Source organism: Lampetra fluviatilis, chromosome 16 (genome assembly GCF_964198595.1).
Source record: "Lampetra fluviatilis chromosome 16, kcLamFluv1.1, whole genome shotgun sequence".
Taxonomy (NCBI): Eukaryota; Metazoa; Chordata; class Hyperoartia; order Petromyzontiformes; family Petromyzontidae; genus Lampetra; species Lampetra fluviatilis.
The window spans coordinates 5,287,135-5,313,804 of NC_136290.1; the positions used below are offsets into that span (position 1 = coordinate 5,287,135).

Consider the following 26,670-nt stretch of genomic DNA (forward strand, 5'->3'; position numbering starts at 1 on the left):
ACTACTCATGTATGCCTGAGTAGATCAACGACAATTTGAGGTCGAGTTCCAATACCAGATGCCACTGCTGCGGGAAAAGAACCCGGGTTGCTAAAGTTATAATGATGTGTATAAACTACAATACAAAGCTCCCTGGTATTGCCCACAACATAGGTTCTCGGAGCAAACATTGTTAGTGAGCACCTGTTAATGCTGTAATGGCACACGAGGCAGTGGTCGTGGCCAGGACAGTGCTCGGCTGCCTTTGTCTCCCAGGTGCTGATGTTCACGCACTGCACCGGGTGCTCGTTTAAGCCCAAGTTGACCAAGGGGAAAGAAAGCCCAGGATAAGTTCAGTTATTTGCCACCGATGTTAGCCGTGGTTGGGAATCCAACTCGGGTAGCCGGGTTTTCGCAGCGCAATTCGTTTGTTCCTTTGCCGATTAGCGTTTTGGGTCTGTGCTCAGCGAATGTACACAACAGGACACATACACACAGATTTGTAGGAAACAAAGATGCATACCCTCATACCCGTAGCAATACACATGCACACGGAAACTGCAATGTCCTACCTTAGCATGAAGCTTGGCCAGCTGTTTTTCATTCACGAGGGTCTTGTAGATTTTCTTTTTATAGCGAAACTGCAGGAGAGAAAACAATTATGGATAAACACATTTAATTTCCACCAAATTAGATCGGGCACAACATAAGCACAACACGCGTTATATGGTAAGCAGGCAGAACATCTCAGCGCAGAGAAACATTGACCAGACAGGGAGAGGAGTTTAGCAATTCCAAAGAAGCATGCTGCAGCTACATATGTTTACAATGACTGTTTTATATCTATATACTGTATATATATAGACAAAATCCCCCTTTAAGCCTCATGGTGTGTTTGGACAAGTTCTGTGAGTGCCTATGAAATCTAGACGTGGGGTGTGCTACACTACACCCAAGCTGCCTTTGTCCTCCCGGTGTCGATGCAGTTCTGCTGATCGCACTGACCCAGGTGCCCCTCTGAGTGTGAAACCAACTTAGGGGTGGCCCAGACCGAAGTCTGGATTACGAAAAGCGCTCCCCAGTGCTTTTGCATAAATGTCCTGGTGCCAGCTCGGACGTTCCGCAACAGTTTGTTGTTGTTGTTGTTGTTTGTTGTTGTTGTTGGCCCAATTCACAATGCAGAATGAGCAGAGCCGAAAGTCTGCACAAATCCCACTGCCGGGATCTGGAGTAAAATGAAAAGGTTCATGTTTCTGCGGGATGGCTTTAATCCTTTGAAAAAAATAAATCGCACGCACGAGCATTCGTTTCAAACTTAAAACAATAAATGGGGTGCTATAACATGGGCTTAATAATTAAAATGGATTAATTCAATATGCATCATGCACACGCACGCACATCTATGAGAATGTAATATTATTATACAGTCCAACCTCAGATTAGCACGGTTGGCTACATACGGTGCAAAAGAAGTTCAACATCCATACAGAAAAAAAGCCACATTATATAACAATGCACTGAATGAATGTTAATCCCACTGTACACAATGAAAATGTCAGTTGGAGTGCATTCAAATCAAGAAAACATTCACACAGGAGTTTAGGCAGCCAACAGAGTCTTGAATGTGTAAGAAGCTCTTGTAATAAAATAATTTAAACCATCGTGGGCAAAATGATAACTTAATATGCAGGCTGGCCTTAATTTGAAGTAAAAAAAAGAGACTTGCCTTGAGAAAAATAATCCGAGCGGAGACGCTAAACCGCAATTGTTATAAATTTCACTCGGATTTTGGTTCGTGCGAATCCCGGCATGTTTCTATAACCCCTCACGAAACGCTGACGCCAATTTTACATTGATTTGAAGGCTCAACAAATACCAACGCCTCGCGTGCGTACCGCAAGAGAATCTTCAAGTGCATTTACCGAATAAACATCAACCGAAAATTAAGAGAGAATTCGTATTTTAGAAAGACAATTGAATCGACATGGCATGGTAACAGCAATGTTTTTTCTCAGGAGAAGCAAAGAATAAATATATGGGATGTTGTGCAGATAATGCAATGCTGTATAGGATAAAATGGATGGAGCGTGTGGGAGTATAGAGAGGAGCATTAGAAGCATCCGTAGGCGTGAGGTGTCTGACGATGGCAGTTGTAATTCTTTGTTTACCCAGGAAAGCCTCAAATGATATTTTTAAAGGACAGGCATGCTTGAGGTGGATATTTAAAGTGACTGCAAGTAGCCTGTCAGAAATCTCCTTGCTGTAGCACCTCCCACATGCACCTTCTTGAGGTCAGCTGATAGCATTGGCCCTGCTCTGTATTCCGAGGCTCAAGCTCAGCAGGAAAGGAAAGCTGTTGGCGTTGTGTTCGGGCTCTGCGACTGTGGAACTCTCTGGCCAATCATGGCAGAGGTTCTATGCCCACAGGGACTACTTTTATATGAAGGCTTCAGGCCTCTGTTTATAATTTAGCCTTCTGATTTTATTCTGGCTTCTTATGATTATCTTATTGCTTTGTTAATTTTTCCCTCTGCTCGTATATTTTTTATAACAGCTGTCTTCGTAAATGTTCGGTTTTATCCTAACTTGTGTTTGGTGGTCTTGAATCTTGCGGCATGAAAAGAAGAATAAAATTGTTATTCTTAGGTGGGTATCTCGAACACATACACGATGGCCACACGGATGCATAATCCAGCAATCTCAGCCCCCACAAGCTGCTCAACTACAGGCATGTGCTGCACCCCCCCTCCCCATGGCTGCCATCGGCCGAGGATTGAAGTCACGTGGCCTTTATTGCTGTATGGGTTTAGTAAAGGAGCACAGCAGATTCTGGACCAAATTAAGTTTGTAATTAAAGGATTACAGAGTCGCTAAAGGAGGTACTTTCATAATTAAGGCAACTGTTCAAAGCAAAAACTAAAAGTCACAGTAAATCCCTGATCAAACACACAATGGCACAGCACCGATTTTAATTGGTGGCTCTCAGCTACTGGCGTAGGACTCCACATTCTTATGACAATGTAGTCACAACCCTCCACAGGATGACCAGTTCTAACACAAAGCGCTACTCATGTTTATTATCCATGAAGGACATGATAGTTTGAGTTGCACCCTTCTGATTGTAAGTTGAGGTACCTGACCACACCGGCAACCAGCCAGATGTCAATTCCTGATATAACAAAAAATTTAATTGAGTCCTCTAGAGGTATCTTCGAGTGACAATGCATCGGATCATCAGTGCGCCTTTACTATTGCACAAAAAGGGGATATTTATCTTGAACAAAGCAACACGAAGTGAGGTACAGCATGGGAAGGGATTGTGAGCAGGCTCGAAGATGGACGCTTGTGTTGCGCCCGAAACGTCGTGATTTAATTTAGTTATTTTAACTTTAATTAATTTATTTTTTTACCTACGTGACTTTACCGAAAAAAACAAAAAGTAACGCTCGTGGCTTTCATAGGAACTGTACCGTCACAAGAGAGTTGTCGTGTTGAGCTCAAGAGTATGAAGGCCCTCCTTTTTGTGAACGTATTTATCCAGGGAAGCCACACTGAGCTGTAGGACTCTTTATCAGGAGGATCTTGCATTGGGTTTTTATTTTAAGATTTTTTTTCAGCCAATTAGTGCTGAGTGTTTATACGTCTGGGGGGAAACCCGAGCACCTGGGGAAGACTCACGAACGCGAGGGAGCAACACTATATCCCCGTACAGATGTAAACAGATGGTGATTAGTTAATTTGCTGTGCTGCCCTCTTCTGGCGAGCCAGAGTATGGCACCTCAACGCTCACTGGAAGGAAGTTCCACATTTGTCCGATCGACCAACCCTCACTACCTCCACAGTGCTGGAGTACAGGTCACGTGCATAGCCACCATTGACCGGTTCGTAACTTTCTATATGAATCCCCTGTGCAAGGAGATTGGTTACACTACATATAGATATAAAACAGGCAAAGATCCCCCATATAGCCCATGTAGTATAATAAACACACACACTCTCAGGGGGAATAATGAGATTGTTTAGAAAGATACCTTTTGTAATGGTGCCAATTCACTCTTTCAACAATTGCTTGAAATTGCATTTAAGTGATGAGCACAAAAATCAATGGGGCAATGCTAGAAGAAAGAAAATGCCGTCCAAGTAATTGGATTATTATAGATGCAGGAAAAAAATACATTTTTATAATGGATGTCCGCAAATATTCCAAACATGTATGAATGCGGTATAGATTTGTTATTGGACTGTGGAATGGTAACTATGCGATTACAATGTGTTTTATGATGGCAATGTGTATTATCCGTGTGTATTTTGAAAACAATATTACCACAGTTGGGGTTTTCATTGGTTTTGTATCGAGCGCTATCACGGTGGACTCGACGCAGAGATTTAATTCTAAAGTTACTGCCGTTCTCATAGAAAATTGTTCGCCTTTACGTGCGAATCGATCGTCTTCGCAGAGGCTTTTGGCCATCGAGCAGGGACGGTCACCGCAACGCGCGCTTTCAAATGCGCTTCTGCGGCCATCTGGAATGCTCTTCCTTTTGATATTCGGAAGCAACTGGACCTATGCACTTTTAAAATCTAGATTGAAAGCGCATCACTTGAGAACTGTTTTTTGTGTTTCGTTTGGTGTCCTTCCTCCACACCTCCAATGAGTTCGGCTGGCTATGTACGGTGTAAAAGAAGTTCAGCATACGTACATACAAAGAAGCGATGGCTTCAAATTGTTGAACTGATCCACGCTAACAAGAACACGTGGATCGTTTACACAAGCACAGAAGGAAAGAGGGATTTATTTTTTTATATTTGCAACCTTTAAAAATGTAAATAAAATACATTATTTGACCGTATTAATGCAATTAAAACCCCCTATCAATCAATGTATTACCCCGTACCCATAAAAACTACAACAAGCGCCATTCACCACTAAGTGGTGGTAACGTCACCACGGTGCTTGTGTCAGACTACTGTATGTGCACTTAAAGGCGCCTACCCATGGCAGTACATTCACAGTCAAGATGAAGATCGGTTAGACTAAACTAACCTCTTTTATTACAATTTTTTTTTATTTTACTAGGTAAGGCCCACTGAGCTATATATCTATTTTTAAGAAGTGACCTGGCCACAAATAATAGCTCAACGAAGTGGCTTATCATGTAGACATTTATTGCAGCCAAAATACTCCAAATAAATGCTTCTAAATGTGGTGGGTGACCAGGACTATCCCGGCTGCTTTCATCTGCCCAAAGATGATGTTTACACACTTCACCAGGTACTGCTTTAAGGTTCCATCAACCTAGGGGATGTCCACGACCAGTTTAAATATTCACCACTGTTATCGGTCGGTCTTGAGTGGGAATGGAAATCGAGTCACCGGGTTCATAGCTCAGTGCACTCACCTCTAGACTACTTCTCCCGACATTCATACCGTCAGAACACAAAGACAAATATCCCCCATATAGCCTTAAAATACTTCCGGGGCAAGTGCTGTTAGCGAGCACCTATGAAGGCCAGAACAGCACACGAGGGGGTGGGTGGCCAGCACCACGCCCGCTGCCTTTGTCCTCCAATGTTAATGTGTACACACCGCACCAGGTACTCATTTGAGGTTGCGTCGACCTAGGGGACGCCCAGGATAGGTTCAGATATTCCTCAGCCATGTTGGCCGTGAGCAGGAATCGAACTCGGATCCCTGGGTTCGTAGTGCTGTGCGGTTACCCCGACACTACCGCTCCCCACAGCACACACACATTCACAATCATCGCAGTCAGCACACATACATTCACACAGTCAGCAAACACTTCGCAAATGCAATTAATATTCACCTGCGTGGCACACACTATGGGGTACGGACGTGTGTGTGTGTGTGTATATGTGCATCTGTTACACAGCAACACAATTGCAGAGCCCAAATTCCCAGCGTACAATCAAGAGGCAGGGTTAGACTGGGTCACCATGCAACCAGGAATTCGTCCGGGTACGCTGGATCTGAATTTTGCGCATCACTCACGTTCGGTGACTGTTTTGAATAATTAACTTACATTCAGCCATTGGCTGATCACTATGGATACAGTGAGGCAACGGTTCTGGACCAAACTACTTCATGAATCTCGCCAAGAAAATTTCTCGTATTTTTTTTTCTTGAGCAAATTCACTGCTCACTGTGTAACGTGAGGAGCAATGAAGCATCCAATGTATCCCCTTTGGTTGTAGAACTGCATAGCCGATTGAGACAGGAGTGAACGTTTAAAGTGAGACATGGAGATGATGTAAAATGAATGCAACCCATCGAGCAAGGATAGACTTGTAATATGATGATTGGCAAAAATTGGGTTTGACAATTTAGCTTCACAAATCTCTGCAGCATTTGAACATAGAGGGCTTACCAATTGTGTTGCATGCAGCAATCATAAGTTGTTTTGTAAGAAAGAAAGGCTACAATTTTGACTTACAACAAAAAGAGTGTGAGTTTATGTGCTTCAATAATAATAATAATGTCAATTGGTAATTTCCTGTCTTTTTTGGACCGAATGGGCAGATGGCTTTTGTGATTTAATCGTGTTTTCAGCACTGTGACGACAAAGTGTGAATTGCAGGCGTTGCACAAATTGAGGGTTTTGTCCGAGGACATTAGATGGTAAAATATCAATCATTTCACAGTTGTGCAAAGTGACTTTGTGAGTGCCAGCCACGCTTAACATTGCTGCCAATCATAACAACACTTAAGGGCTGGCTTCCATTGCATAGTTCATAAAGCTACAGCGAAATGTACGCGTCTCATAAGATCATCAGCCTCTGTGATTTAATGTCATGAGCCAACAAAAGGGCACAAACTGACGGCATTTGAGATGAAGTGGCTGCTGAGTGCACCTGGGCCTGACCATGACATCAGTACACAGGCAAAGGTCACAGTAACGATGCTTCCCCATTCATCGAGCAAAACTGCCGATGCTCCTCTGGGTGTACATTCCATATCCCTCTGGTAGTGCACAGTCTATCGATGAGATGTTCATTGTTGACTTGCCACAAATTCATGTTCTTTTAATGAATCCACAGGAATGATGGGCTGAACTGAACCCTGTCTGGGACTTAAACTCGCAACCTGTTGACTGTTTGTTGAGCAATCTGACCACACACAGTGTCACTTGGCTGGCAGTGACCTAACACTAAGCCTGGAACGGATGAGTCTCTGGAATAGAACTGAGCCAAAGTCTTGCTCTCTTTGAAAACGGGCGGATGTGGCAAGCCTGTCTTCTCATGCGTGATAGGTGGCAGATGGATCGCTTTGTATTTCAAAGCATCCATCCCAAGAATCCATCAGGCAACTGGCTGGTGATTATGATGCGGTAATAGGAAGCCACTTTGAAGGGCTGACACATTTTTTTGAAATGTGTCCCGTGTGCTTTTTCAAAGCTCACTCAAATTGCAGATCAGCATCCCAGCTTGATTTGCAGTCTCGAAACCGGGCTGTCACAATGCAAAGACGTTCTTCCCTCTCTTGCTTTCTTCCTGTGCCTCACCCAGTCAAAACCACAGTTTCGATGCACGCAGTGCTTGCAGCTCGGCATCATGCAGAGTCAATTTAGCTAAATAACACCCTTTGGATAAAACAGAGTGTGGCTATACCTCGATTTCGATACACAAAACTCCGTGCTAATAGTCTGCACTCATGAAGTCAAAATCCCAGGAAACATTTGTGGATTTATTTATAGCTACACATCACGTTACCGCATTGTGAAATTAAACTTCACTTAGAATAATTAGGGTAACAAAAATAAAGCGAAACGTCTTAAATGTTCTCCTCTTCTTCCTCTTCTTCTTCTTCTTACCAGCAATGTGAGCGTCTGTAACAATGTCTGCAACGACGTCTCTGCGTGTGCACGTGTGCGTGTGTGGGGAGCGATAGCGCGCTGCGCTATGAACCTGGCGACCCGGGTTCGATTCCTGTTCACAGCCAACACCAGTGACGATTATCTGAACCGGTCCCGGGCCTCCCCTAGGTCGACTCAGCCTCAAATGAGTACCTGGTGCGGTGTGTAAACATCACCACTAGGGAAACAAAGGCGGTCGGGCGTGGTGCTGGCCACCCACCCCCTCGTGTACCGTTGCGGCCTTCATAGGTGCTCGCTAACAGCACTTGCCCCTACAGTCTGTTAAGGCTATACGGGGGATCTTTTATCTTTGTGTGTGCGTGTGTGCAGAGGGGAGACAATCAACAGGGTCGGAGAGCCGGGCCTGTGCTGACCAACGTCGGCCCTGTGCACTGCTTTTGAATGGGCTCTTCAAAAGCAGTGCTCTCATTCATTCGCCTCCACTGTTCCAGCCATGGGGGTTATTCTGCTTCGGGAATGGAATTCCAGCTTTCCACAGCTGACTCTGCCTCCTCCACGTGTTTGCAGAGTGGACCCCCCCCCCCCCGACTCTGTATCAGCAAGCATCGACCCGAAATCCATTGGATAGTTCCAGGGGGTCGGCAAAATGCGGTTCCGCCGCCGCGTGCGGCTCTTCAAGGACTGCTTCGTGACGTCTTTCACGTGCATTGTGGCTCTCGAGTTTTTTGTATATCAAATTCGAAGAAAATGGCTCTTCTTGTTATCTTCGATGTCGATTCCTGGTCTAGCCCATGGCCATGGCTCTGGTTTGAGTTTGCTTCATTGCTGTACTGTATTTCATTTGTTTTGCGTTTGTCAATTTTCCGGTAACTCGGGTCACTTGCAAATTAGACTTTTCCTGGTCTTTTGTGTTCTCACCTGGTTAAACAAATAAACTTAACTTTACTTATGCACAGTAAGCAGCTCTGCCCTTGATGCAATGAGTCTACTCCACCAAGGCAGAGGGATTCAAGGGTCAGCGCCTGGTTTATAACGAGACAACGGCTGTCCCTGGCTCCAAACGGCACCCCAGTGGCTCGTCGAGCTGCCCTCTCTTCCTGGGTTCACCTGAGCGTTGAGCTGCACAGAACCGTCCTGAAAGAAGAGACTCGCTCGCAACGCCCACAGCCCGCACGCAAAGCTCCAAGGACAAACAGCTGGGACCTCGTCACCCTGTGACGGCCGATGGCCTCGCTCAAAATCATCCAGCAAGTTCTTGGGTAACTGTCCTTCCAAATTACTCATTTGATATTCCAATTCGTCACACGTATATATACATAGCCCCTGGGCAAGTTCTGACACACTTTCTTATTTTATCGGGTCCAAGACAGGAGCATGCTAATTGCCAACCATCCCCAATGGGATCCGGTGATTGACCCTGATCCCTCTTTTGGGCTCCCGGATAGACGTAGGGGTTTTTGTTCTCTATAGAGGCGGTGTGATGGGATTACCATTGTAATAGGATAAGGGGGCCCAGGGGATTTCTGGGTAGGGGAGAGACTTGACATTTAGACATAGTGGTGCCACGGTGGCGAGCCGTTAACTACCTTGCCTGGTATACAGGAGGTCGTGGGTTCGATCCCGACCCTGACGCCTGCTGTATGTTTGGAGTTTACGTGTTCTCCCCATGGTCGCGTGAATTTTTCTCCGGTTCCACATTTATAATCAACAGGCGTTTAGGGTATTTGACTGCCACAAATTTCCACGTGATAAGCAACTTCGTTGAGCTATCATTTGTGGCCAGGTCGCTTCTGAAAAAAAGAGCTACACAGCTCAGTGGGCCTTACCTGGTAAAATAAAACTAACACGGAGTAGGCCTACGCGACAAATAGAGGTTTTTTTGGGTTAGATCGCGAAAATATTGCTGAATGTATCGTTAAAACCCGCCATCACGCGACACAGCCAACTAGTAAGGGTTGTCACGTAAACAGAACATGTCTTGGAGAGCCAAGCCACAACATTTACAAACTGAGTACGTGGTCACCACATGTACGCCTCTATATAAGGAACGAAACAGTAAGACTTCTCCACAAATCTGACTCTCGCCTGATGAGGCTCGTTGTAATTACCGGCGAAACGTCGTGTATTTATAAATAACGCGATCTAACCCAAAAACGTTTCTTATGAATAATATTAGTCGCGAAAACCTACGTGTTAAACTCATTTATATATTTACGTGATCTAACCCCAAAAAAACTCTATTATGGAAAATAAAACTAGTTTAGTTTTCAGGAGCCCCACACACGTGCTTAGGGAATTGTTGTGTCGCTCCTCGAGGGCGAGTGCTCGGGTTTATTATTACAAACGTGTTTCTTGGGTCCAAAAGTCAACACAGGAAGGATATTACCTCCTATAGAAGTCTGGGTCATACTCTGATTGCGGTATGCATTGATGCCCTGTCTCCTTTATTGGATTATGCAGCTTTGCATTCTTGCGATAGTTTGGGAAAATAGTTGCCGATTGTGTTTCGCGTTGTTTCCTCTGCGAATATCAGCTCTCGTTTCTGTGATTAAGCATGCACATGCATGTCCTGTACATTCATTAACCTTTGTAGTGTTGTACGCTTGAGGTATTCCCAAACATTGACAATGCCGTTCTCCACTGTTTGCCCTCTGGCTTCACGAGTTACTGATTGCACGATGTTCTTGTTTACAGTGACCCTCACGTGTCAATGTTCTGGCTGTCCCCCCCCCCCCGTCTGCCTAATTGTATCGAAGCCTTAAATAAATAAATAATTCGTTGGAGCCCAGTGCGAAGGCTGCGATTTTCTAAGCAAAATCCTCAAACTGAGCCGGTCGCAATGCCAAGGGCTGGCCTCAAGGACCCTACCCACACCATGTTATTGTGTTTGACGAGCTCACCGAACGTAAATAATGAACACTGTGCAGGCTATTACAGCGGTCACATCAATGTAACACATGGCCCAGGTGCGAATCATTAACTGTGCACGCCGTCGTCATTGCATCCTTAGATTATATTAAACTGGCTTCCTCTCCTTCATTTGATGCGGTTCACGATTTGATCTTCCTTTACATCTTCGCAAATGGGGCTGCTGTCAAACTCGCTGGTCTCGCCGACTTATAACGCTTTCAGCCGTGTATAATTCCCACCCTTGCAGCAATCATCGTTGGCGCTAAAATAATGTTTTTTCTTCTTTCTTCCCCCCTCCCTCTTCCCTATAAAAAAACCGCATACTTTTCATCGGAGCGGCACACCGTGATGTTCCCAGTGGAAGGCGAACTAATGCCTCGGGATAGAGAGAGAGAGAACGAGCGCACAGCTCCGAGCCTCGACGTCGCACAACAGAGGGCGGCTCGTCAGTTCGACGGTCGAATACGCTGCGGCTCCGCCAGCCTCTGCGTCGGGCGACGAGAGGCGTTTAAAGCCGCACTTTGAACGAAGGCTCCTGCCGCTGTGGCGTCGTGTTACGAGTGCCCGTGGTTGGCACGCACGCACGCTTGCATGTGCTCGCAGGGGGACAGGTAGACCCACCGTCACGGTTAACATTATCTACAGTGGTCCTGGCCCTCCCCTAGATCAACTTAGCCTTAAATGTGTACCTGGTGCAGTAAGTGAATATCAGCACTGGGCGGGACAAAGGCGTATTGGGCATGGTGCCGGCCACATCCACCCCCAAGCATGCCGTGTCGGCCTTAATAGGTGCTTGTTAACAGCACTTGCCCCAACAGCCCGTGTAGGCTACACAATGGATCTTTGTCTCTGTATGAGCATGCGTGTGCAGCAGTTAGTTAACTGCGCTATGAACCTGATGACATGAGTTGATTCTTGGGGCTCCCCTTGGATGATTCGGACTTAAATGAGTATCTGGTATCTTGGACTAGATTTTAGTCATTGTATTTGTCCCCAAATATGTGGCTGAGATGAGACTGAATGTCAAACGTGCGACTCCGCTTCACTCAAGTGACATGCATAAAGCCCAAGTAGAAGTTTTCACGACTGCAGTCTATCAAGAGTGCGGTTAGAATTGTAATCAGTATGCACTCGCTATCGCTCACCATTTCAGTGAAGCCACAGAAATCAAACCATCTCCCTTTTCAAACGAGCAATGGGACGGGATTCATCTCCATTCGTGACCCTGAGTCAGCCATGGAAAATATATATTGTAGTGGCATTGATTGATCATTTTCTTCATATGGGAACTGCTTGATTTGTCACAAAGCGGTGCTCACGTTATCAGCTCGGGAGGAATTGTGGACTGAGCCAACCCCGCACGGGCATTTGAACTCACAACTTTCTGATGTCAGTTGAATGCTTTGATCATAACATCAGCCGTCCAGATTGCCATTAAGGTTGTCACGCTGTAGCGACGCTGCAATATATTATACGCTTTATAAGATGCACAATAATTGTATCGATACTTTCAAAAAATATCGTTAGAGTATGATTATTGCTGATCGTTTTATTTTTATCATGCTAGTTTATTTAATATTTTATTTCCTGACAACGTATATATATATATTTTTATAAACTTGTGAATGCAGTTATTATTCCATTACATCATTCTTTTGCGAAAATGTTTCCAGAGTAATTGTTGGCTTAGTGATTATAATACATAATAAATTATTGCATTTCCCTTAATTACTTATTTCACAATGAGCAGCACGTGCGATATAATAATTTTGATAAATTTTAAAGTTACAATGGACTTGTGGCCAACTTTTGTTGAGTGAACGGCAGCGCAAAAAATAATGCAACTTAAAAAAAGTGATTACGATACGAGGTTTGAAGCGAACCGTCGAATCTAATTGATCACTTTTGGTTCTGAGAATTGTCCATCAGCTCACTGAAACAATAGCAATTGACACGTTAATTGTTTGCACACATGACAATTTAATTTGCTCGGCCGTGTAACTGGCGGCGCGTGACACAAATTTGGCGCAACCCCAAAATTCGATTGCGAATCACAACCAACAAAGTTAAGGGAAGAAACTAATAACGTTGTACCTTTGACATTTTGTCTCGAATTGTACGGTGAGAATTAATGTCTCACTTGCGACACGTACATTTTGTGTATTATTACTGTAATACATATATATCATATCAATGTTTGTATACATATGTATCACTGTGTATGTATCACAGTGATGCATATGTATCATACACACGTATGCATTATACATACGTATGTATTATACACGCACCACTCTGTCCGTATCATCGTGATACATACACTGTGACGCATATGTATCTCATCAGATTTTACATACGTACCGCAGTGATACATACCCGTCACTGTGACACATACGCTATAATATTGGGAGGCGTTCACGCGCGGTGTTCCCACCTCGATGTAAGGCACCCCGGAGTGGATGGGCTGCGGGTAGTCACGCAGCAGCCGCTCCTCGTCCAGGAACTTGCCCTCGCGCCCGTTGTACGCCGGCTGGAAGAGCCCGTAGTTGAGAACATCCTTCAGGCTCTGGTTGAGGGTGCACAGGATGCGCTGCTTGGCCACCCACACGGTCGCGTTGGGGTTGAAACGCAGGCATTTCTGTAGGGCATTTGCGGGGGGGAGATGGGGGCGATAACGTCAATGTCAATCAACATCCTTTGATTAACCACGTTAGAGTCTATTAAAATTCCCCTTACATCTTTTGCGAGGGATGCTGGGTAGCGGACGAATATTTATTTGGGGAGGTCAGAGGGGCAGATTGTCACGTTTGTGAACGCTTCGTTTTCATCGGATTTCCTTTTTTTCTCCTTGAAGCGGCGTCAATGTCTCCACGACTGAAAGTGAGCGCACCGACGGAACGACGACAACGGCGAGCGCGACACGTTTCCACCGGCTTGTCGAGGTGGTACTGTCGCACAGAGCGGTCTCCCCGCTCAAGTGAGTGCTTGTCACGCTCGTCACCAATGATGGCAATAGCCACGGTGGGGAACATGTCATATTCGTCCGGCTGAGGGTGTTCCCCTCAACGGTTAAAACCAACAACCTTCTCATCGAGTCCCGTGTGATTTCGATCGAGTTTATTTTGTTCAACCGCGTGGGAGCTCAAGCGACACGGATGGGTCGCATTTAACCTGGGAACGGATGACATTGGAACGCAAGCAATGGTCACAGTTGTATAAGTACCGTACATTGTCAATAACATTGCAAGTAAAAATCTGTGATTGCATCGGCAGCAATTTAATATTAGAGGGTGTAGATAATCACATAATCTGAGCCATCATTGCTCAGATTTTTCCACAGGACAATCAATCTTGAATTCTTACAGCGGAAATCATTTGAATTGATCGCGATGGGATGATGCGATGAGTTGAACCCTGGTCTTGGTTTTTAACTCAGAATCTTCTGATTGTAGGACAGATGCTATGCCACAGCAACATTGGCTAATTAACTTTTCTCAACAGTAATTTTGCTGTGACGGTTCCACCTGAAGACGGAGGCTTGTGTTGCCTCCGAAACGTCGTTATTTAATTTATTTGTTTTCTTTTTAACCTACGTGACTTTCTCAAAAAAAACAAAGCGCATGTATCCTTGCAGTCACGAAAGCTTCAAATCTAGAATACCCTGTCTTAGTCATAGTGCAAACACTTTACTTTATTGTACATTGCGTGTGTTTGTTCCTCATGACAGCTGCCACATATCATCGGACAATATTGTACAACATGTATCAGTAGTAAAAAAAAATGGGGCCATGTTGGGTAAAAAAATATATAAATGCACGGTATGTTAGAAAGTGAAGTGATATTTAGGGTAATGATAGTTTTGTAACATTTAAAAATAAAGTGTAATTTTAAAGGTCCCCATTATAAAATGAGTTAATATTTTAAAAGGAAATCGTTGACATAAAATAGCTGCCCTGCACTGTGGTTATATGCCTGGAACAGTGAAATATCTGCATCAACTCTGTCGGCATGAAATCTAGTTCAAGGTAAAAAAATAGATACCGTAAACTTTTTTTTGACGGACCGTTCTGAGGGACCGTGGAGGGAAAAGGAGGCTAATGCTTATGTCAGGATAATGAGGCAGGACTTATGAGGTCCTGGGTTCAAGCCCCAGGCAAGCAAAGCCAGAAAATATATATTTTCAAGGGTCTGGATATTCCGTGCAGAATTTGTGGCTCGAAGCTTAGTTGCTGCAAAGGTGGTTTGCAAAAAGTTTGCAATTGCATAGAATGACACACAGCGCTATATTTACACACATATTTAACGTACCCTGTTCCATTTAACTGGCCAAAAAACATGTTTCGATTTAAAGCTTTCGTGACTGCAGGGATTCATCTTCTTGGTTCTTTCGGTAAAGTCACGTAGAAGGGAAGTAATAAAATAATAAAAATAAAACATAATAAAACAATTCTCACGACGTTTCGGCCACAACGCAAGCAGCCGTCCTCAGGCGAAGAATGAGAACATTATCAAGCTAGGAGCTTATATAGGTGTTGCTAGGAGGAGCGCCTTAACAAAAGAATGTGCATATGAAGAGGAATTTAGCATACCAATGGACAATGCGTAGGAGGTGGGCGGAGGGGTTTCAAAGTCCCATTATGCCCATGCATTATGCAGGATCAACAGCACCACGGGGGGGGCGCAAGGAACAGCGTTAATAAAGGAAAGGAATGTTAGTGATATGTAGCTGCATTTACCAAACAACCACGTAGAAAACCAAAGTAAAAACTACATAAAAAACTAAAATATAAACTGAAACTTACTATACTCTACAATAAGCTGAGTTACTAACAACAAATAATAAATTACAATTCTACGTCGTAAGAAGTATATAATATACTTCCATCTAAACTTTATTCTCTTAGCATATACAGTACTATATACTGCCATAGATAAACCCAACATTAAATTAGATACTGTATTGCTGTAAACCACCCTATACTTTATACATTTTAATATAACACTATGTATTATTCAAGTCACCCTAATGTGTATCGAAATGGTTTATTACGTCCTTCCAATGATTGCTAAGCCTGAATCCATCTTCTCGGTTAAAATTGTCTCTGTGTTTGTATATGTGAATCGCCTCATGAACGAATCTCTCATGATAGCCAGATGGCTTGCAGAGAACCTCCGTCTTGGAAAAGTCAATGTCATGTGAGCCCACTGAGTTGTAACAGTGGTCTGCCACGGCTGAGGTGTTTGTCCTACCGTGTTTTAGATCAGCTTTATGTTCACGAATGCGGTCTGAGACGTGTCGTTTGGTTTCCCCAATGTAACTGCTACCACAGAGGCAACTTAGTTTGTAGACTGGAATCACATCTTTTACAGATGGTACCAGATCACGGATTTTATGTACTGTGTTGAATCGGACCTGGATCTTGTGTTTAATCAGGATTTTGGAGATCTTTTTTGTGACCCCAGCAATGTAGGGTAAGGAGATGGTCTTGAAAGGCTCCTCAACAGGATCTTTCTTGATGGTTGGAGTGATGGCTTTGCGGATTGTGTAGTCGGAGTAACCATTAGCCTTAAGAGCTTGGCGTACGTGTTTGAGTTCACTGGAAATGTGTTCATGGTCGGAGATGCATTGGGCTCTATGATATAGAGTCTTGATGAGGGAATTCTTCTGGGATGGATGGTGGTGGGAATCCGGTTTTAGATAAGCATCCGTCTGGGTGGCTTTCCTGTAGACAGAGTGGCTCATTGAACCATCAGGTCTCCTTTTGATTAGGACATCCAAAAAGGGTAGCTTGCCATCATTTTCGACTTCCATGGTGAATCTGATGGCTGGGTGTATGGAATTGATGTGGTCGAGAAATTGGTCTAGAGCAGGCCGGCCATGTGGCCAGATGACAAAAGTGTCGTCTACGTACCTCTTCCATAAGGTCGGGCGTAGAGTGGCAGTCTGGATGGCGTCCGTCTCAAATTTCTCCATGAAGATGTTGGCTACAACCGGAGATAGGGGGGAGCCCATTGGGGTGCCCTCAATTTGCTTGTAGAAGGTTCCATTCCAGGTGAAGTATGTATTGGTTAAGCAGTGTCTCACCAGGGGGGGTACCCCAGCATTTAGTCCTTGCGCCCCCCCGTGGTGCTGTTGATCCTGCATAATGCATGGGCATAATGGGACTTTGAAACCCCTCCGCCCACCTCCTATGCATTGTCCATTGGTATGCTAAATTCCTCTTCATATGCACATTCTTTTGTTAAGGCGCTCCTCCTAGCAACACCTATATAAGCTCCTAGCTTGATAATGTTCTCATTCTTCGCCTGAGGACGGCTGCTTGCGTTGTGGCCGAAACGTCGTGAGAATTGTTTTATTATGTTTTATTTTTATTATTTTATTACTTCCCTTCTACGTGACTTTACCGAAAGAACCAAGAAGATGAATCCCTGCAGTCACGAAAGCTTTAAATCGAAATTTAACCGCCTCTACGGGGAGGGTTTCCACATAACTTTGAGATCCTTCAACAAGCTCCGGGATAAGAAGGCTCAGCTAATCGAGTCTCTCACCTTTCTGAAGAGATGCCGCGACTCTAAGGTAATACCAAACGCATTTACACTAACATCTGCTGCTGTAACTTCTTCTAATGCGAAACGAATTCTGTCTAGAACTAGCTTAGCTCTTATCTCAGAGAAAATCAGACTTACACGCACCGAACTAGATCAGTTAGACAAGACACTCTACAAATCACACTTATCTTTGAGTGCAACAATGTCCACATCGGATTGGGAACACGTGGAAAAAAATGACTGCCTCTTCAGCTGCCGCTATGTCGACTAAATGTAAGGACAACTTGATTTCCAAATTCAACCGCCTCTCAAACAAGAAACCGGACCCACACATTGAAAAGCTAGATGTTAACAAAGTCGTAATTAATCGCAGTAACAGTCCTATTTCTGAAGGTTTGAAATCCGTTTTAGCTAAAGGACTAAACTTTGCAGTCACACCTAGACACATACCAGTTAATGATATAATTGCTCGAGTAGATGTAGCTCTCAAGGGCTTGAGTCACATCGCTGCAGACGTAGCAAGATCTGAAATCTCTGTAACCCTCAAAAACGCTAAGATGCCAGCTAGCAACATCAGCAAAGATGAGCGTTTTGAATTAGCTCAAATAATAAAGAGGGATGACATTGTCATCCTCTCAGCCGACAAAGGCAATGCCACTGTCATCATGGACAAAATAGAATACAACAACAAAATTCAAGAACTACTCAACGATGGCAGCTATACAAAAATAAAAAGAGACCCCACCAACAGCCTCGTCTCCAAAACCAACAACATCATTTCTGCTTCAACCGCATTAATTGATCAGACCAAACAGTTCTCGTTGAAACCTTCTGCAGCCAGGCCACCAAGATTGTACGGCTTGCCAAAGATACATAAAGAAGATACACCTCTTCGTCCCATTGTCTCTACTATCAACTCCCCCACTTACAAACTGGCTCGTTTTTTGTCCGAAATCCTACGGCCTTTCACTGGAAAAACCACCTCTGCAGTACTAAACTCTACTGACCTGGTATCGACAATCAAGGGGATTGCCCTGTCCCCAGACGACCTGCTTGTCAGTTTTGATGTGGTTTCCTTGTTCACCAAGGTGCCTGTGCCTGACACCATCGCAATCATTGAAGACTTGGTTCATCAAGGACTAAATGCTGGGGTACCCCCCCTGGTGAGACACTGCTTAACCAATACATACTTCACCTGGAATGGAACCTTCTACAAGCAAATTGAGGGCACCCCAATGGGCTCCCCCCTATCTCCGGTTGTAGCCAACATCTTCATGGAGAAATTTGAGACGGACGCCATCCAGACTGCCACTCTACGCCCGACCTTATGGAAGAGGTACGTAGACGACACTTTTGTCATCTGGCCACATGGCCGGCCTGCTCTAGACCAATTTCTCGACCACATCAATTCCATACACCCAGCCATCAGATTCACCATGGAAGTCGAAAATGATGGCAAGCTACCCTTTTTGGATGTCCTAATCAAAAGGAGACCTGATGGTTCAATGAGCCACTCTGTCTACAGGAAAGCCACCCACACGGATGCTTATCTAAAACCGGATTCCCACCACCATCCATCCCAGAAGAATTCCCTCATCAAGACTCTATATCATAGAGCCCAATGCATCTCCGACCATGAACACATTTCCAGTGAACTCAAACACGTACGCCAAGCTCTTAAGGCTAATGGTTACTCCGACTACACAATCCGCAAAGCCATCACTCCAACCATCAAGAAAGATCCTGTTGAGGAGCCTTTCAAGACCATCTCCTTACCCTACATTGCTGGGGTCACAAAAAAGATCTCCAAAATCCTGATTAAACACAAGATCCAGGTCCGATTCAACACAGTACATAAAATCCGTGATCTGGTACCATCTGTAAAAGATGTGATTCCAGACATACAGTACCCTGGCGTCTACAAACTAAGTTGCCTCTGTGGTAGCAGTTACATTGGGGAAACCAAACGACACGTCTCAGACCGCATTCGTGAACATAAAGCTGATCTAAAACACGGTAGGACAAACACCTCAGCCGTGGCAGACCACTGTTACAACTCAGTGGGCTCACATGACATTGACTTTTCCAAGACGGAGGTTCTCTGCAAGCCATCTGGCTATCATGAGAGATTCGTTCATGAGGCGATTCACATATACAAACACAGAGACAATTTTAACCGAGAAGATGGATTCAGGCTTAGCAATCATTGGAAGGACGTAATAAACCATTTCGATACACATTAGGGTGAGTTGAATAATACATAGTGTTATATTAAAATGTATAAAGTATAGGGTGGTTTACAGCAACACTGTATCTAATTTAATGTTGGGTTTATCTATGGCAGTATATAGTACTGTATATGCTAAGAGAATAAAGTTTAGATGGAAGTATATTATATACTTCTTACGACGTAGAATTGTAATTTATTATTTGTTGTTAGTAACTCAGCTTATTGTAGAGTATAGTAAGTTTCAGTTTATATTTTAGTTTTTTATGTAGTTTTTACTTTGGTTTTCTACGTGGTTGTTTGGTAAATGCAGCTACATATCACTAACATTCCTTTCCTTTATTAACGCTGTTCCTTGCGCCCCCCCGTGGTGCTGTTGATCCTGCATAATGCATGGGCATAATGGGACTTTGAAACCCCTCCGCCCACCTCCTACGCATTGTCCATTGGTATGCTAAATTCCTCTTCATATGCACATTCTTTTGTTAAGGCGCTCCTCCTAGCAACACCTATATAAGCTCCTAGCTTGATAATGTTCTCATTCTTCGCCTGAGGACGGCTGCTTGCGTTGTGGCCGAAACGTCGTGAGAATTGTTTTATTATGTTTTATTTTTATTATTTTATTACTTCCCTTCTACGTGACTTTACCGAAAGAACCAAGAAGAAGAAAAAAACATGTTTCTGGGAAAATAATGCCATTGCGTTGAACAATTGCCACTCAATGTTATCAGGTTAAAGCACTATAACCTTGGCACTGAACTGTATGTATTTTTTGTGGGGCATTTAATTAACACAATACACTGGTTACGAGTAAAATTGATCAAATATCTTCATCATCCAAACAAGGATGGCGGTGGATAAATTTGCGTGAAAGCTCAAGCATGTGCAGTGGAGTGTGGCTACATGCACGTTTGAAATTACATTTAGTAGGAGAAAAGAGGAACAACATGGACGACAGAACATTTGCAGGTTAAATGTATGTATGGACTTCTTTGGCACTGTACATAGCCAACCGTGTTCATCTCAACACTCACAATACACGATTGTGACCGTTGAGAAAAGTAAATTGGCTTGGGCAGGACACGTCGCGAGAAGAAACGATTGCGGGCGGTCGAGACTAACGACTGAGTGGCAGCCAAAGAAGGGAACTCGCCCGAGACGACGTCAAATGTGAAGCAGGGGGCGATGAAACCAGCTCATGAGCAGGTTCAATCGTTGCATCGTAGGACTATGAGAAAGGTGACGGCTTGAGGAGGATGATAGATGATGCCACGGTGGCGAGATGTTAACTACCTCTCCTGGTATCCAGGAGGTCGTGGGTTCAAACACGACCCTGACACCTATTGATTTGGAGTTTTATGTGTCTTCCTCTCTCCCCGTGGTCACGTGGATTTTTCTCCAGGTCTTCCGGCCCCCCCCCCCCCCATATTTAGAAAGGTGGCTGCTATAAATGTCCACATGATGAGCTACTTCGTTGAGTTATAATTCGTGATAGCCAGGTCGCTTCTGAAAAAGAGCCATATAGCTCAGTGGGCCTTACCTGGTAAAAAAATAAACACATTTAGATGATGACTGTTGATGATATATTTTATTGTAAAGTAAAAGCGGCATTCTGCGTATGTAGATATGCATTGGATGGCTTGCTGCGAAGGAAGTTTTCATGGATTTGATGGTTTGTACTCCACCACCATCGAGTTTATCATTTTAAGGACACTGAGAGTACTGTCTGTTACAAAGTGGAAATAGAAGATCCTGACGTCAATGGAAAGACTATGTCAGCTTACGCTCTTCTGGTAATTCCAATAAATTTGTTTTGATCCCTGTTCAGATAAGCACAGGACTGGTGTTCATCAGCATAGGTAAACCAGTGGTGGTGCCAATTCCATATTTATATGGCAGTTGCCATAAAAAACGTGGAATAACCACTGTTTATGGCATGCAAAGTGGCATTCGTTTTATCTATCCCAGAGGGATGATAGGCTGACTCAATCCCCGAATGATGATGATTTGTACTTGCGACCTCAGACCACAAAGTTCCAATCGACTGGATATGTAAAGTCACATGTTTATAGCCTCTAAGGCAGTGGTGAGAGCAAAGCCAATGTAACCTCACCAATGGATTTCCTCCATGAATCATAATTCATATTCGCCTTGGCGTGTGTTACAGTATTATATGTTTCTTTGTGGGTGTGCATGTCTGCAATTCTTTTGGGATTCGCAAGATTAAGTGAATGCTTAAGCAAATAAATAGATAAGCTACATCTGCTGCTTCAAGGAAGAATATCCTGCTTCTCAGCAGGAGGATTTCGGTGAAAATGGAACACGCTACAGATGGGAAACTCGACATGCAATCCCGTAAATATGTTGCGCTTATGAAATCCAAACAATAATTTGCACTTTTGCATTTGACAATAAAGTTACAATTGTTGTGGCTAGAACTGCATGACACATTCAATTAAAGCATCATAAACCCGGTGTGAACCGTGGAGTTCTAAATGAAAGTCATTTCCCATTTTGGACAGCGGGTCACAGGCTTCATGATCTGCTCACACATTCAGAATATCTGGAATCATTCCAGGTAGTAGGTTCCACGGAATAAGTAACTGGCTTGAATTTAGCCTACACGCACACGCAATTTAAAACTCACATTAACGCCACATGCAATGTAAATTACGCTATGGCAGTGTTTTAAAGTTTTAGTTGGGTAATGTATTCAGCAATGTTCTTTTGTAAAAATAATAATAATAGTTTAACGTGTAGAGAACCCATTGCCCTGCAATGGAAAATATGCGATGGCTTTCATTTTCATGCTCTTTTTATAATGCTGTACTCAGAGCACTCAAAGTAATCAAATTTTTTACCCAATAAAATGAAAAGATAATACATATTATAAGGTGTTTTTATTTTATTTAGGATTGAAATAATACTCTGACGAAAGAATGCCATTAATAGAAGGATAAATGAAAACACCTAAGAATATGAATCCTTGCAGTCACGAAAGCTTCAAATCTAGACTAAAGGAAAAAGTTAGAACAATTTTAAATGAACCGTGGTCAATCTTATGTATTCTTTATTCCCATCTCTTCATTAAACATCTTCCAGAAAAAGCACCTTTAGCCGGTTATCCAGCTACTTTCGGTGGCAACGACCTGCAGCAGCCACTAGTGGAGGGGTGTTACGGAGGGGCTGTTATACAATGGTATCAGACGGTAAACAAACACAGTGGGCGTGGCTATGTCGGTGCACAGGGGGGTGCTCACAGCGACGTCCGCACCGGGCAGCCTGGGGGGCTGACTCGGAGCTGGGATCCCCCGGGGCCCCACCCCTCAGGGGGGAGTTGGTATATAAGGGGGTGAGCCGGAGGGCTCGAGGCAGAATGTATGAAGTTTAACCAGTGAAGAAGGAAGATCTGCCAGATAGAGCCCTGGACTCCCCTGGATCGCCGCCCTTGTCAGGGCCGACCAAGACCGAGCCAGTGGCGTGGCCCCGAGAGCCAGAGCCGGTGCTCTTGTCAGAGCTGGTCTGGGGACTCCGGGCGCCGTAAGCCCAGTGGGCCAGTGCTGGGCTAGCTAGCCTCCCCTAGCCCGATAGTGGAGGACCCAGAGGTAGGCTAGGGGTAGCCTAGAGTGTGTCTCCCCAGTTAGACGGGTGAAGGGGCCGACACCTCTTCCAGTGTTGTATGTCCCGGTCTGTATCGTGCTTTGTACGGAATAAATAAGTGTGCCTCCAACACCGGCGTCCAAGTCCTCCTGAACGTTATTACACTAGCAACAAAGTCGTTATTGTCGGGGAGGAGCGGAGCCCAGCCAGCAGCCAGCGAGGAAACTCGAGGCATTGATTATTTTGACGATTAAAATGAAGTGGTTAGCAAAGTGGACAATTTACAACTGCAGTGTATTCTTGAAATTGAGTGATGCGGCTGGCACTAAATTTAGTGTTTGTAGTGAATTGCAGTAGTGTAGATATGCAATGTGCACTGTACTAATATCTGTCCATGAACCAAATCTTTCCCTCACAGTATTTGGACCTGTCCTCGGCTAACCTTATGTCAACTCAGCCTTGAATGCACACGACATGGTGTGCATTCATCAGCACTGATGATACAATTCCTGGCCATGCACGTCACCCACATCACATGGTATGTGGACCTGGTGTGTGCCTCCTCAAGGTTCGCTGAGCATAAAATAAATGCTCTTGTGCGGTATTTTCAATATCAGCGGTGGAAACATCACATCAGTTGGCAATGGCCCATACGGTTTTCACCGATAGGACTTGCTTGGACAGTCAACAAGGTTCACCAGATTATCTTCGTCTTCATCACATTGAATCCCATAAAAAAGTGTCCATTACAAAATGCTGAGACTAAATTTATAGGTTTATACTAAATGTAATAATTTAGACCTTCCTAACCAAAAACAAATTTATTATTAAGATTCAATAACAGGAAATTACTTACGATGTCCTCAAAACAATGACAATTCCTGAAAATGAAGGTTTATATGCATTTTTGTTTTAAGTTTACCCAGAAAAGACTCACTGAGCATCAAGAATAATTTCAAGCTGAATCTTGCACACGATGATTGACCCAATTCAATTTTGAGCACAGAAGGAAGCCATTGTGCCTGGAGAAATCCCACATAACTGAGTCGTTAACACTCATTCTATATATTAAAGTGTGGTCATATGTGAGATGTTTTTCCGCAGTTTAAATTGTGAAAAGTAAAACAATATATATCTGGTGTCAGAAGCTGAAAAAGAAATCAATCGTAAAAGTAGATTTCTTTAAAGTTTTCCAATTTTCAAAGAAAGAATGAGAATGATCGTCACATCATTCACCCTCTACAACTCTCCCCAAGCTTCCATAACTGTGCGTTGTGTTGATCTTTTCAGAGTCTGTCTCTGGCCCCAAAATTAAAACCGTATTGCATTTTAAATGGCACAAGTTAATATGGCCACACTACTTTGCATTATATTTTTGTGCAATAAATTTGGATTCAGATAGGGAAGGTCAACAATGGATGCAATCTTTGCACTGAGAAGAGTATTGATGGATAAGTTCAGAGATAAGAGACGGGACCTGTATATGGTGTTTATTGATCTAGAGAAAGCGTACGACAGGGTGAATGGAGAGCTCACCTGGTGGTGTATGAGAAGAAGAGGTATTCCTGAGGTATATGTCCGGCTGATCCGGGATATGTATGAAGGAGGGAAAATGCATGTGCAAAGCAGCTTGTGGAGTGTCGGAGAGCTTTCAAGTCAAGCAAGGTTCCACCCTGAGCCCCTTCCTGTTCATCCTGGTGCTGGACAGACTTATGAGAGATATTCAGAGGGAGCCTCCCTGATGTAGGCTGTTTGCTGATGACATTGTACTATGTGGTGAAAGCAAAGGGGTAGTGGAAGATGATTTGAAGTTCTGGGTGTAAAAGTTTGAAGGGAATGGGTTGAGGATCAGTCGGACAAAGACTGAGTATATGGTGGCAAATTCCAGTGGAAATAAAGCAGAAGGAGGATTGCAAATTGGAAGTGACCAGTTAATGAAGACGAACGAGTTTAAGTACCTGGGTACAATGATCTGTGCTGATGGATCACGAGAAGGAGAGATGAGAACAAGAACAAGGGCTGGATGGCTGAAATGGCGGGAGATGGCCGGTGTGGTGTGCGATAAGCGGGTCCCAGTTTGGTTGAAGGGAAAAGTGTGTAGTGTATAGTGTAGTGTATAGTACACGAGGGTGGTGAGGCCGCTGCTGTTGTATGGGGCCGAGTGCTGGGGCACAAGAAAGAGGGAGGGACCAAGTTACGTCAGTCACAGAGATGAGGATGTTGCGGTGGATGTTGGGTTTACCAAGGAAGGACAGGGTGAGAAATAAAGAAGTGAAAGGAAGGCTCAAGGTGGTAGAAATCACAGAGAAGATGAGAGAATAAAGGCTGGTGTGGTTCGGTCATGTGGAGAGACAGCAGGCAAATTATGTGGGTCAGAAGTTACAAGTGATGCAAGTGGAAGGAAAGAAATCAAGAGGAAGGCAGAAGAAGAGGTTGGGTGATGTGGTGCAATCGGACCGTGGTGGCCCGAGGAGTGGAAAGAGAGATGGCGCAGGGCAGCGTGGAGAAGGTTGGCAAGGACAGCGGACCGCACATGAATGTGACAAACGCGTGGAAGAAGAAAATTGACATACGCGAGGCAATTTTCGGAATAACGTCACCCGCAACGCCTGGCACCGCGACCCAATGGCGTTGCCAGCAGCCAGTGCGCTATGATGACTAATTTTGGAATACTCTATAGTATCCACCAACTATAAGTCCATCTCCCTCGTCATCTCCATCCATCCTCTCCACAATGCAATTCCGGCGTAGTTACAAGTAAGAAATACTGTATTTCTTTATTTTCATTTTTATTTTATTAGAAGTATATTCGAGTTTACATTATTTTCTTTTTAATTTAAAGTATTATATTGTGGGTACATATCTTGTATTGATATAGGCTAAGATAATATAGGCGATTATGTCTGCGAGTGTGAGTGAAATCCCCTAACCCCCTCCTTTACCATTATTTCTTATGGGGAAATAGCTTTTGACATACAGTGAGGGAAAAAAGTATTTGATCCCCTGCTGATTTTGTACGTTTGCCCACTGACAAAGAAATTATCAGTCTAGAATTTAATGGTAGGTTTATTTGAACAGTGAGAGACAGAATAACAACAACAAAATCCAGAAAAACGCCGGTCAAAAATGTTATAAATTGATTTGCATTTTAATGAGGGAAATAAGTATTTGACCCCTCTGCAAAACATGACTTAGTACTTGGTGGCAAAACCCTTGTTGGCAATCACAGAGGTCAGATGTTTCTTGTAGTTGGCCACCAGGTTTGCACACATCTCAGGAGGTATTTTGTCCCACTCCTCTTTGCAGATCTTCTCCAAGTCATTAAGGTTTCGAGGCTGACGTTTGGCAACTCGAACCTTCAGCTCCCTCCACAGATTTTCTATGGGATTAAGGTCTCGAGACTGGCTAGGCCACTCCAGGACCTTAATGTGCTTCTTCTTGAGCCACTCCTTTGTTGCCTTGGCCGTGTGTTTTGGGTCATTGTCATGCTGGAATACCCATCCACGACCCATTTTCAATGCCCTGGCTGAGGGAAGGAGGTTCCCACCCAAGATTTGACGGTACATGGCCCCG

The 26,670-nt window shown here is 44.0% G+C and overlaps 1 protein-coding gene across 1 annotated transcript in view; it reads right to left on the minus strand.

Moving 5' to 3' along the window:
• Window positions 1–26,670, minus strand: part of LOC144936478 (SH3 and multiple ankyrin repeat domains protein 2-like) — a 672,911-nt gene that overhangs the window by 444,672 nt on the left and 201,569 nt on the right. Inside the window, exons 3-4 of the mRNA XM_078863558.1 lie at window positions 13,156–13,359; window positions 552–620 (exon numbers count right to left, since the gene is read on the minus strand). Of these exons, the coding sequence (XP_078719684.1) occupies window positions 552–620; window positions 13,156–13,359 (273 nt within the window). The remainder of the gene's footprint in view (window positions 1–551; window positions 621–13,155; window positions 13,360–26,670) is intronic.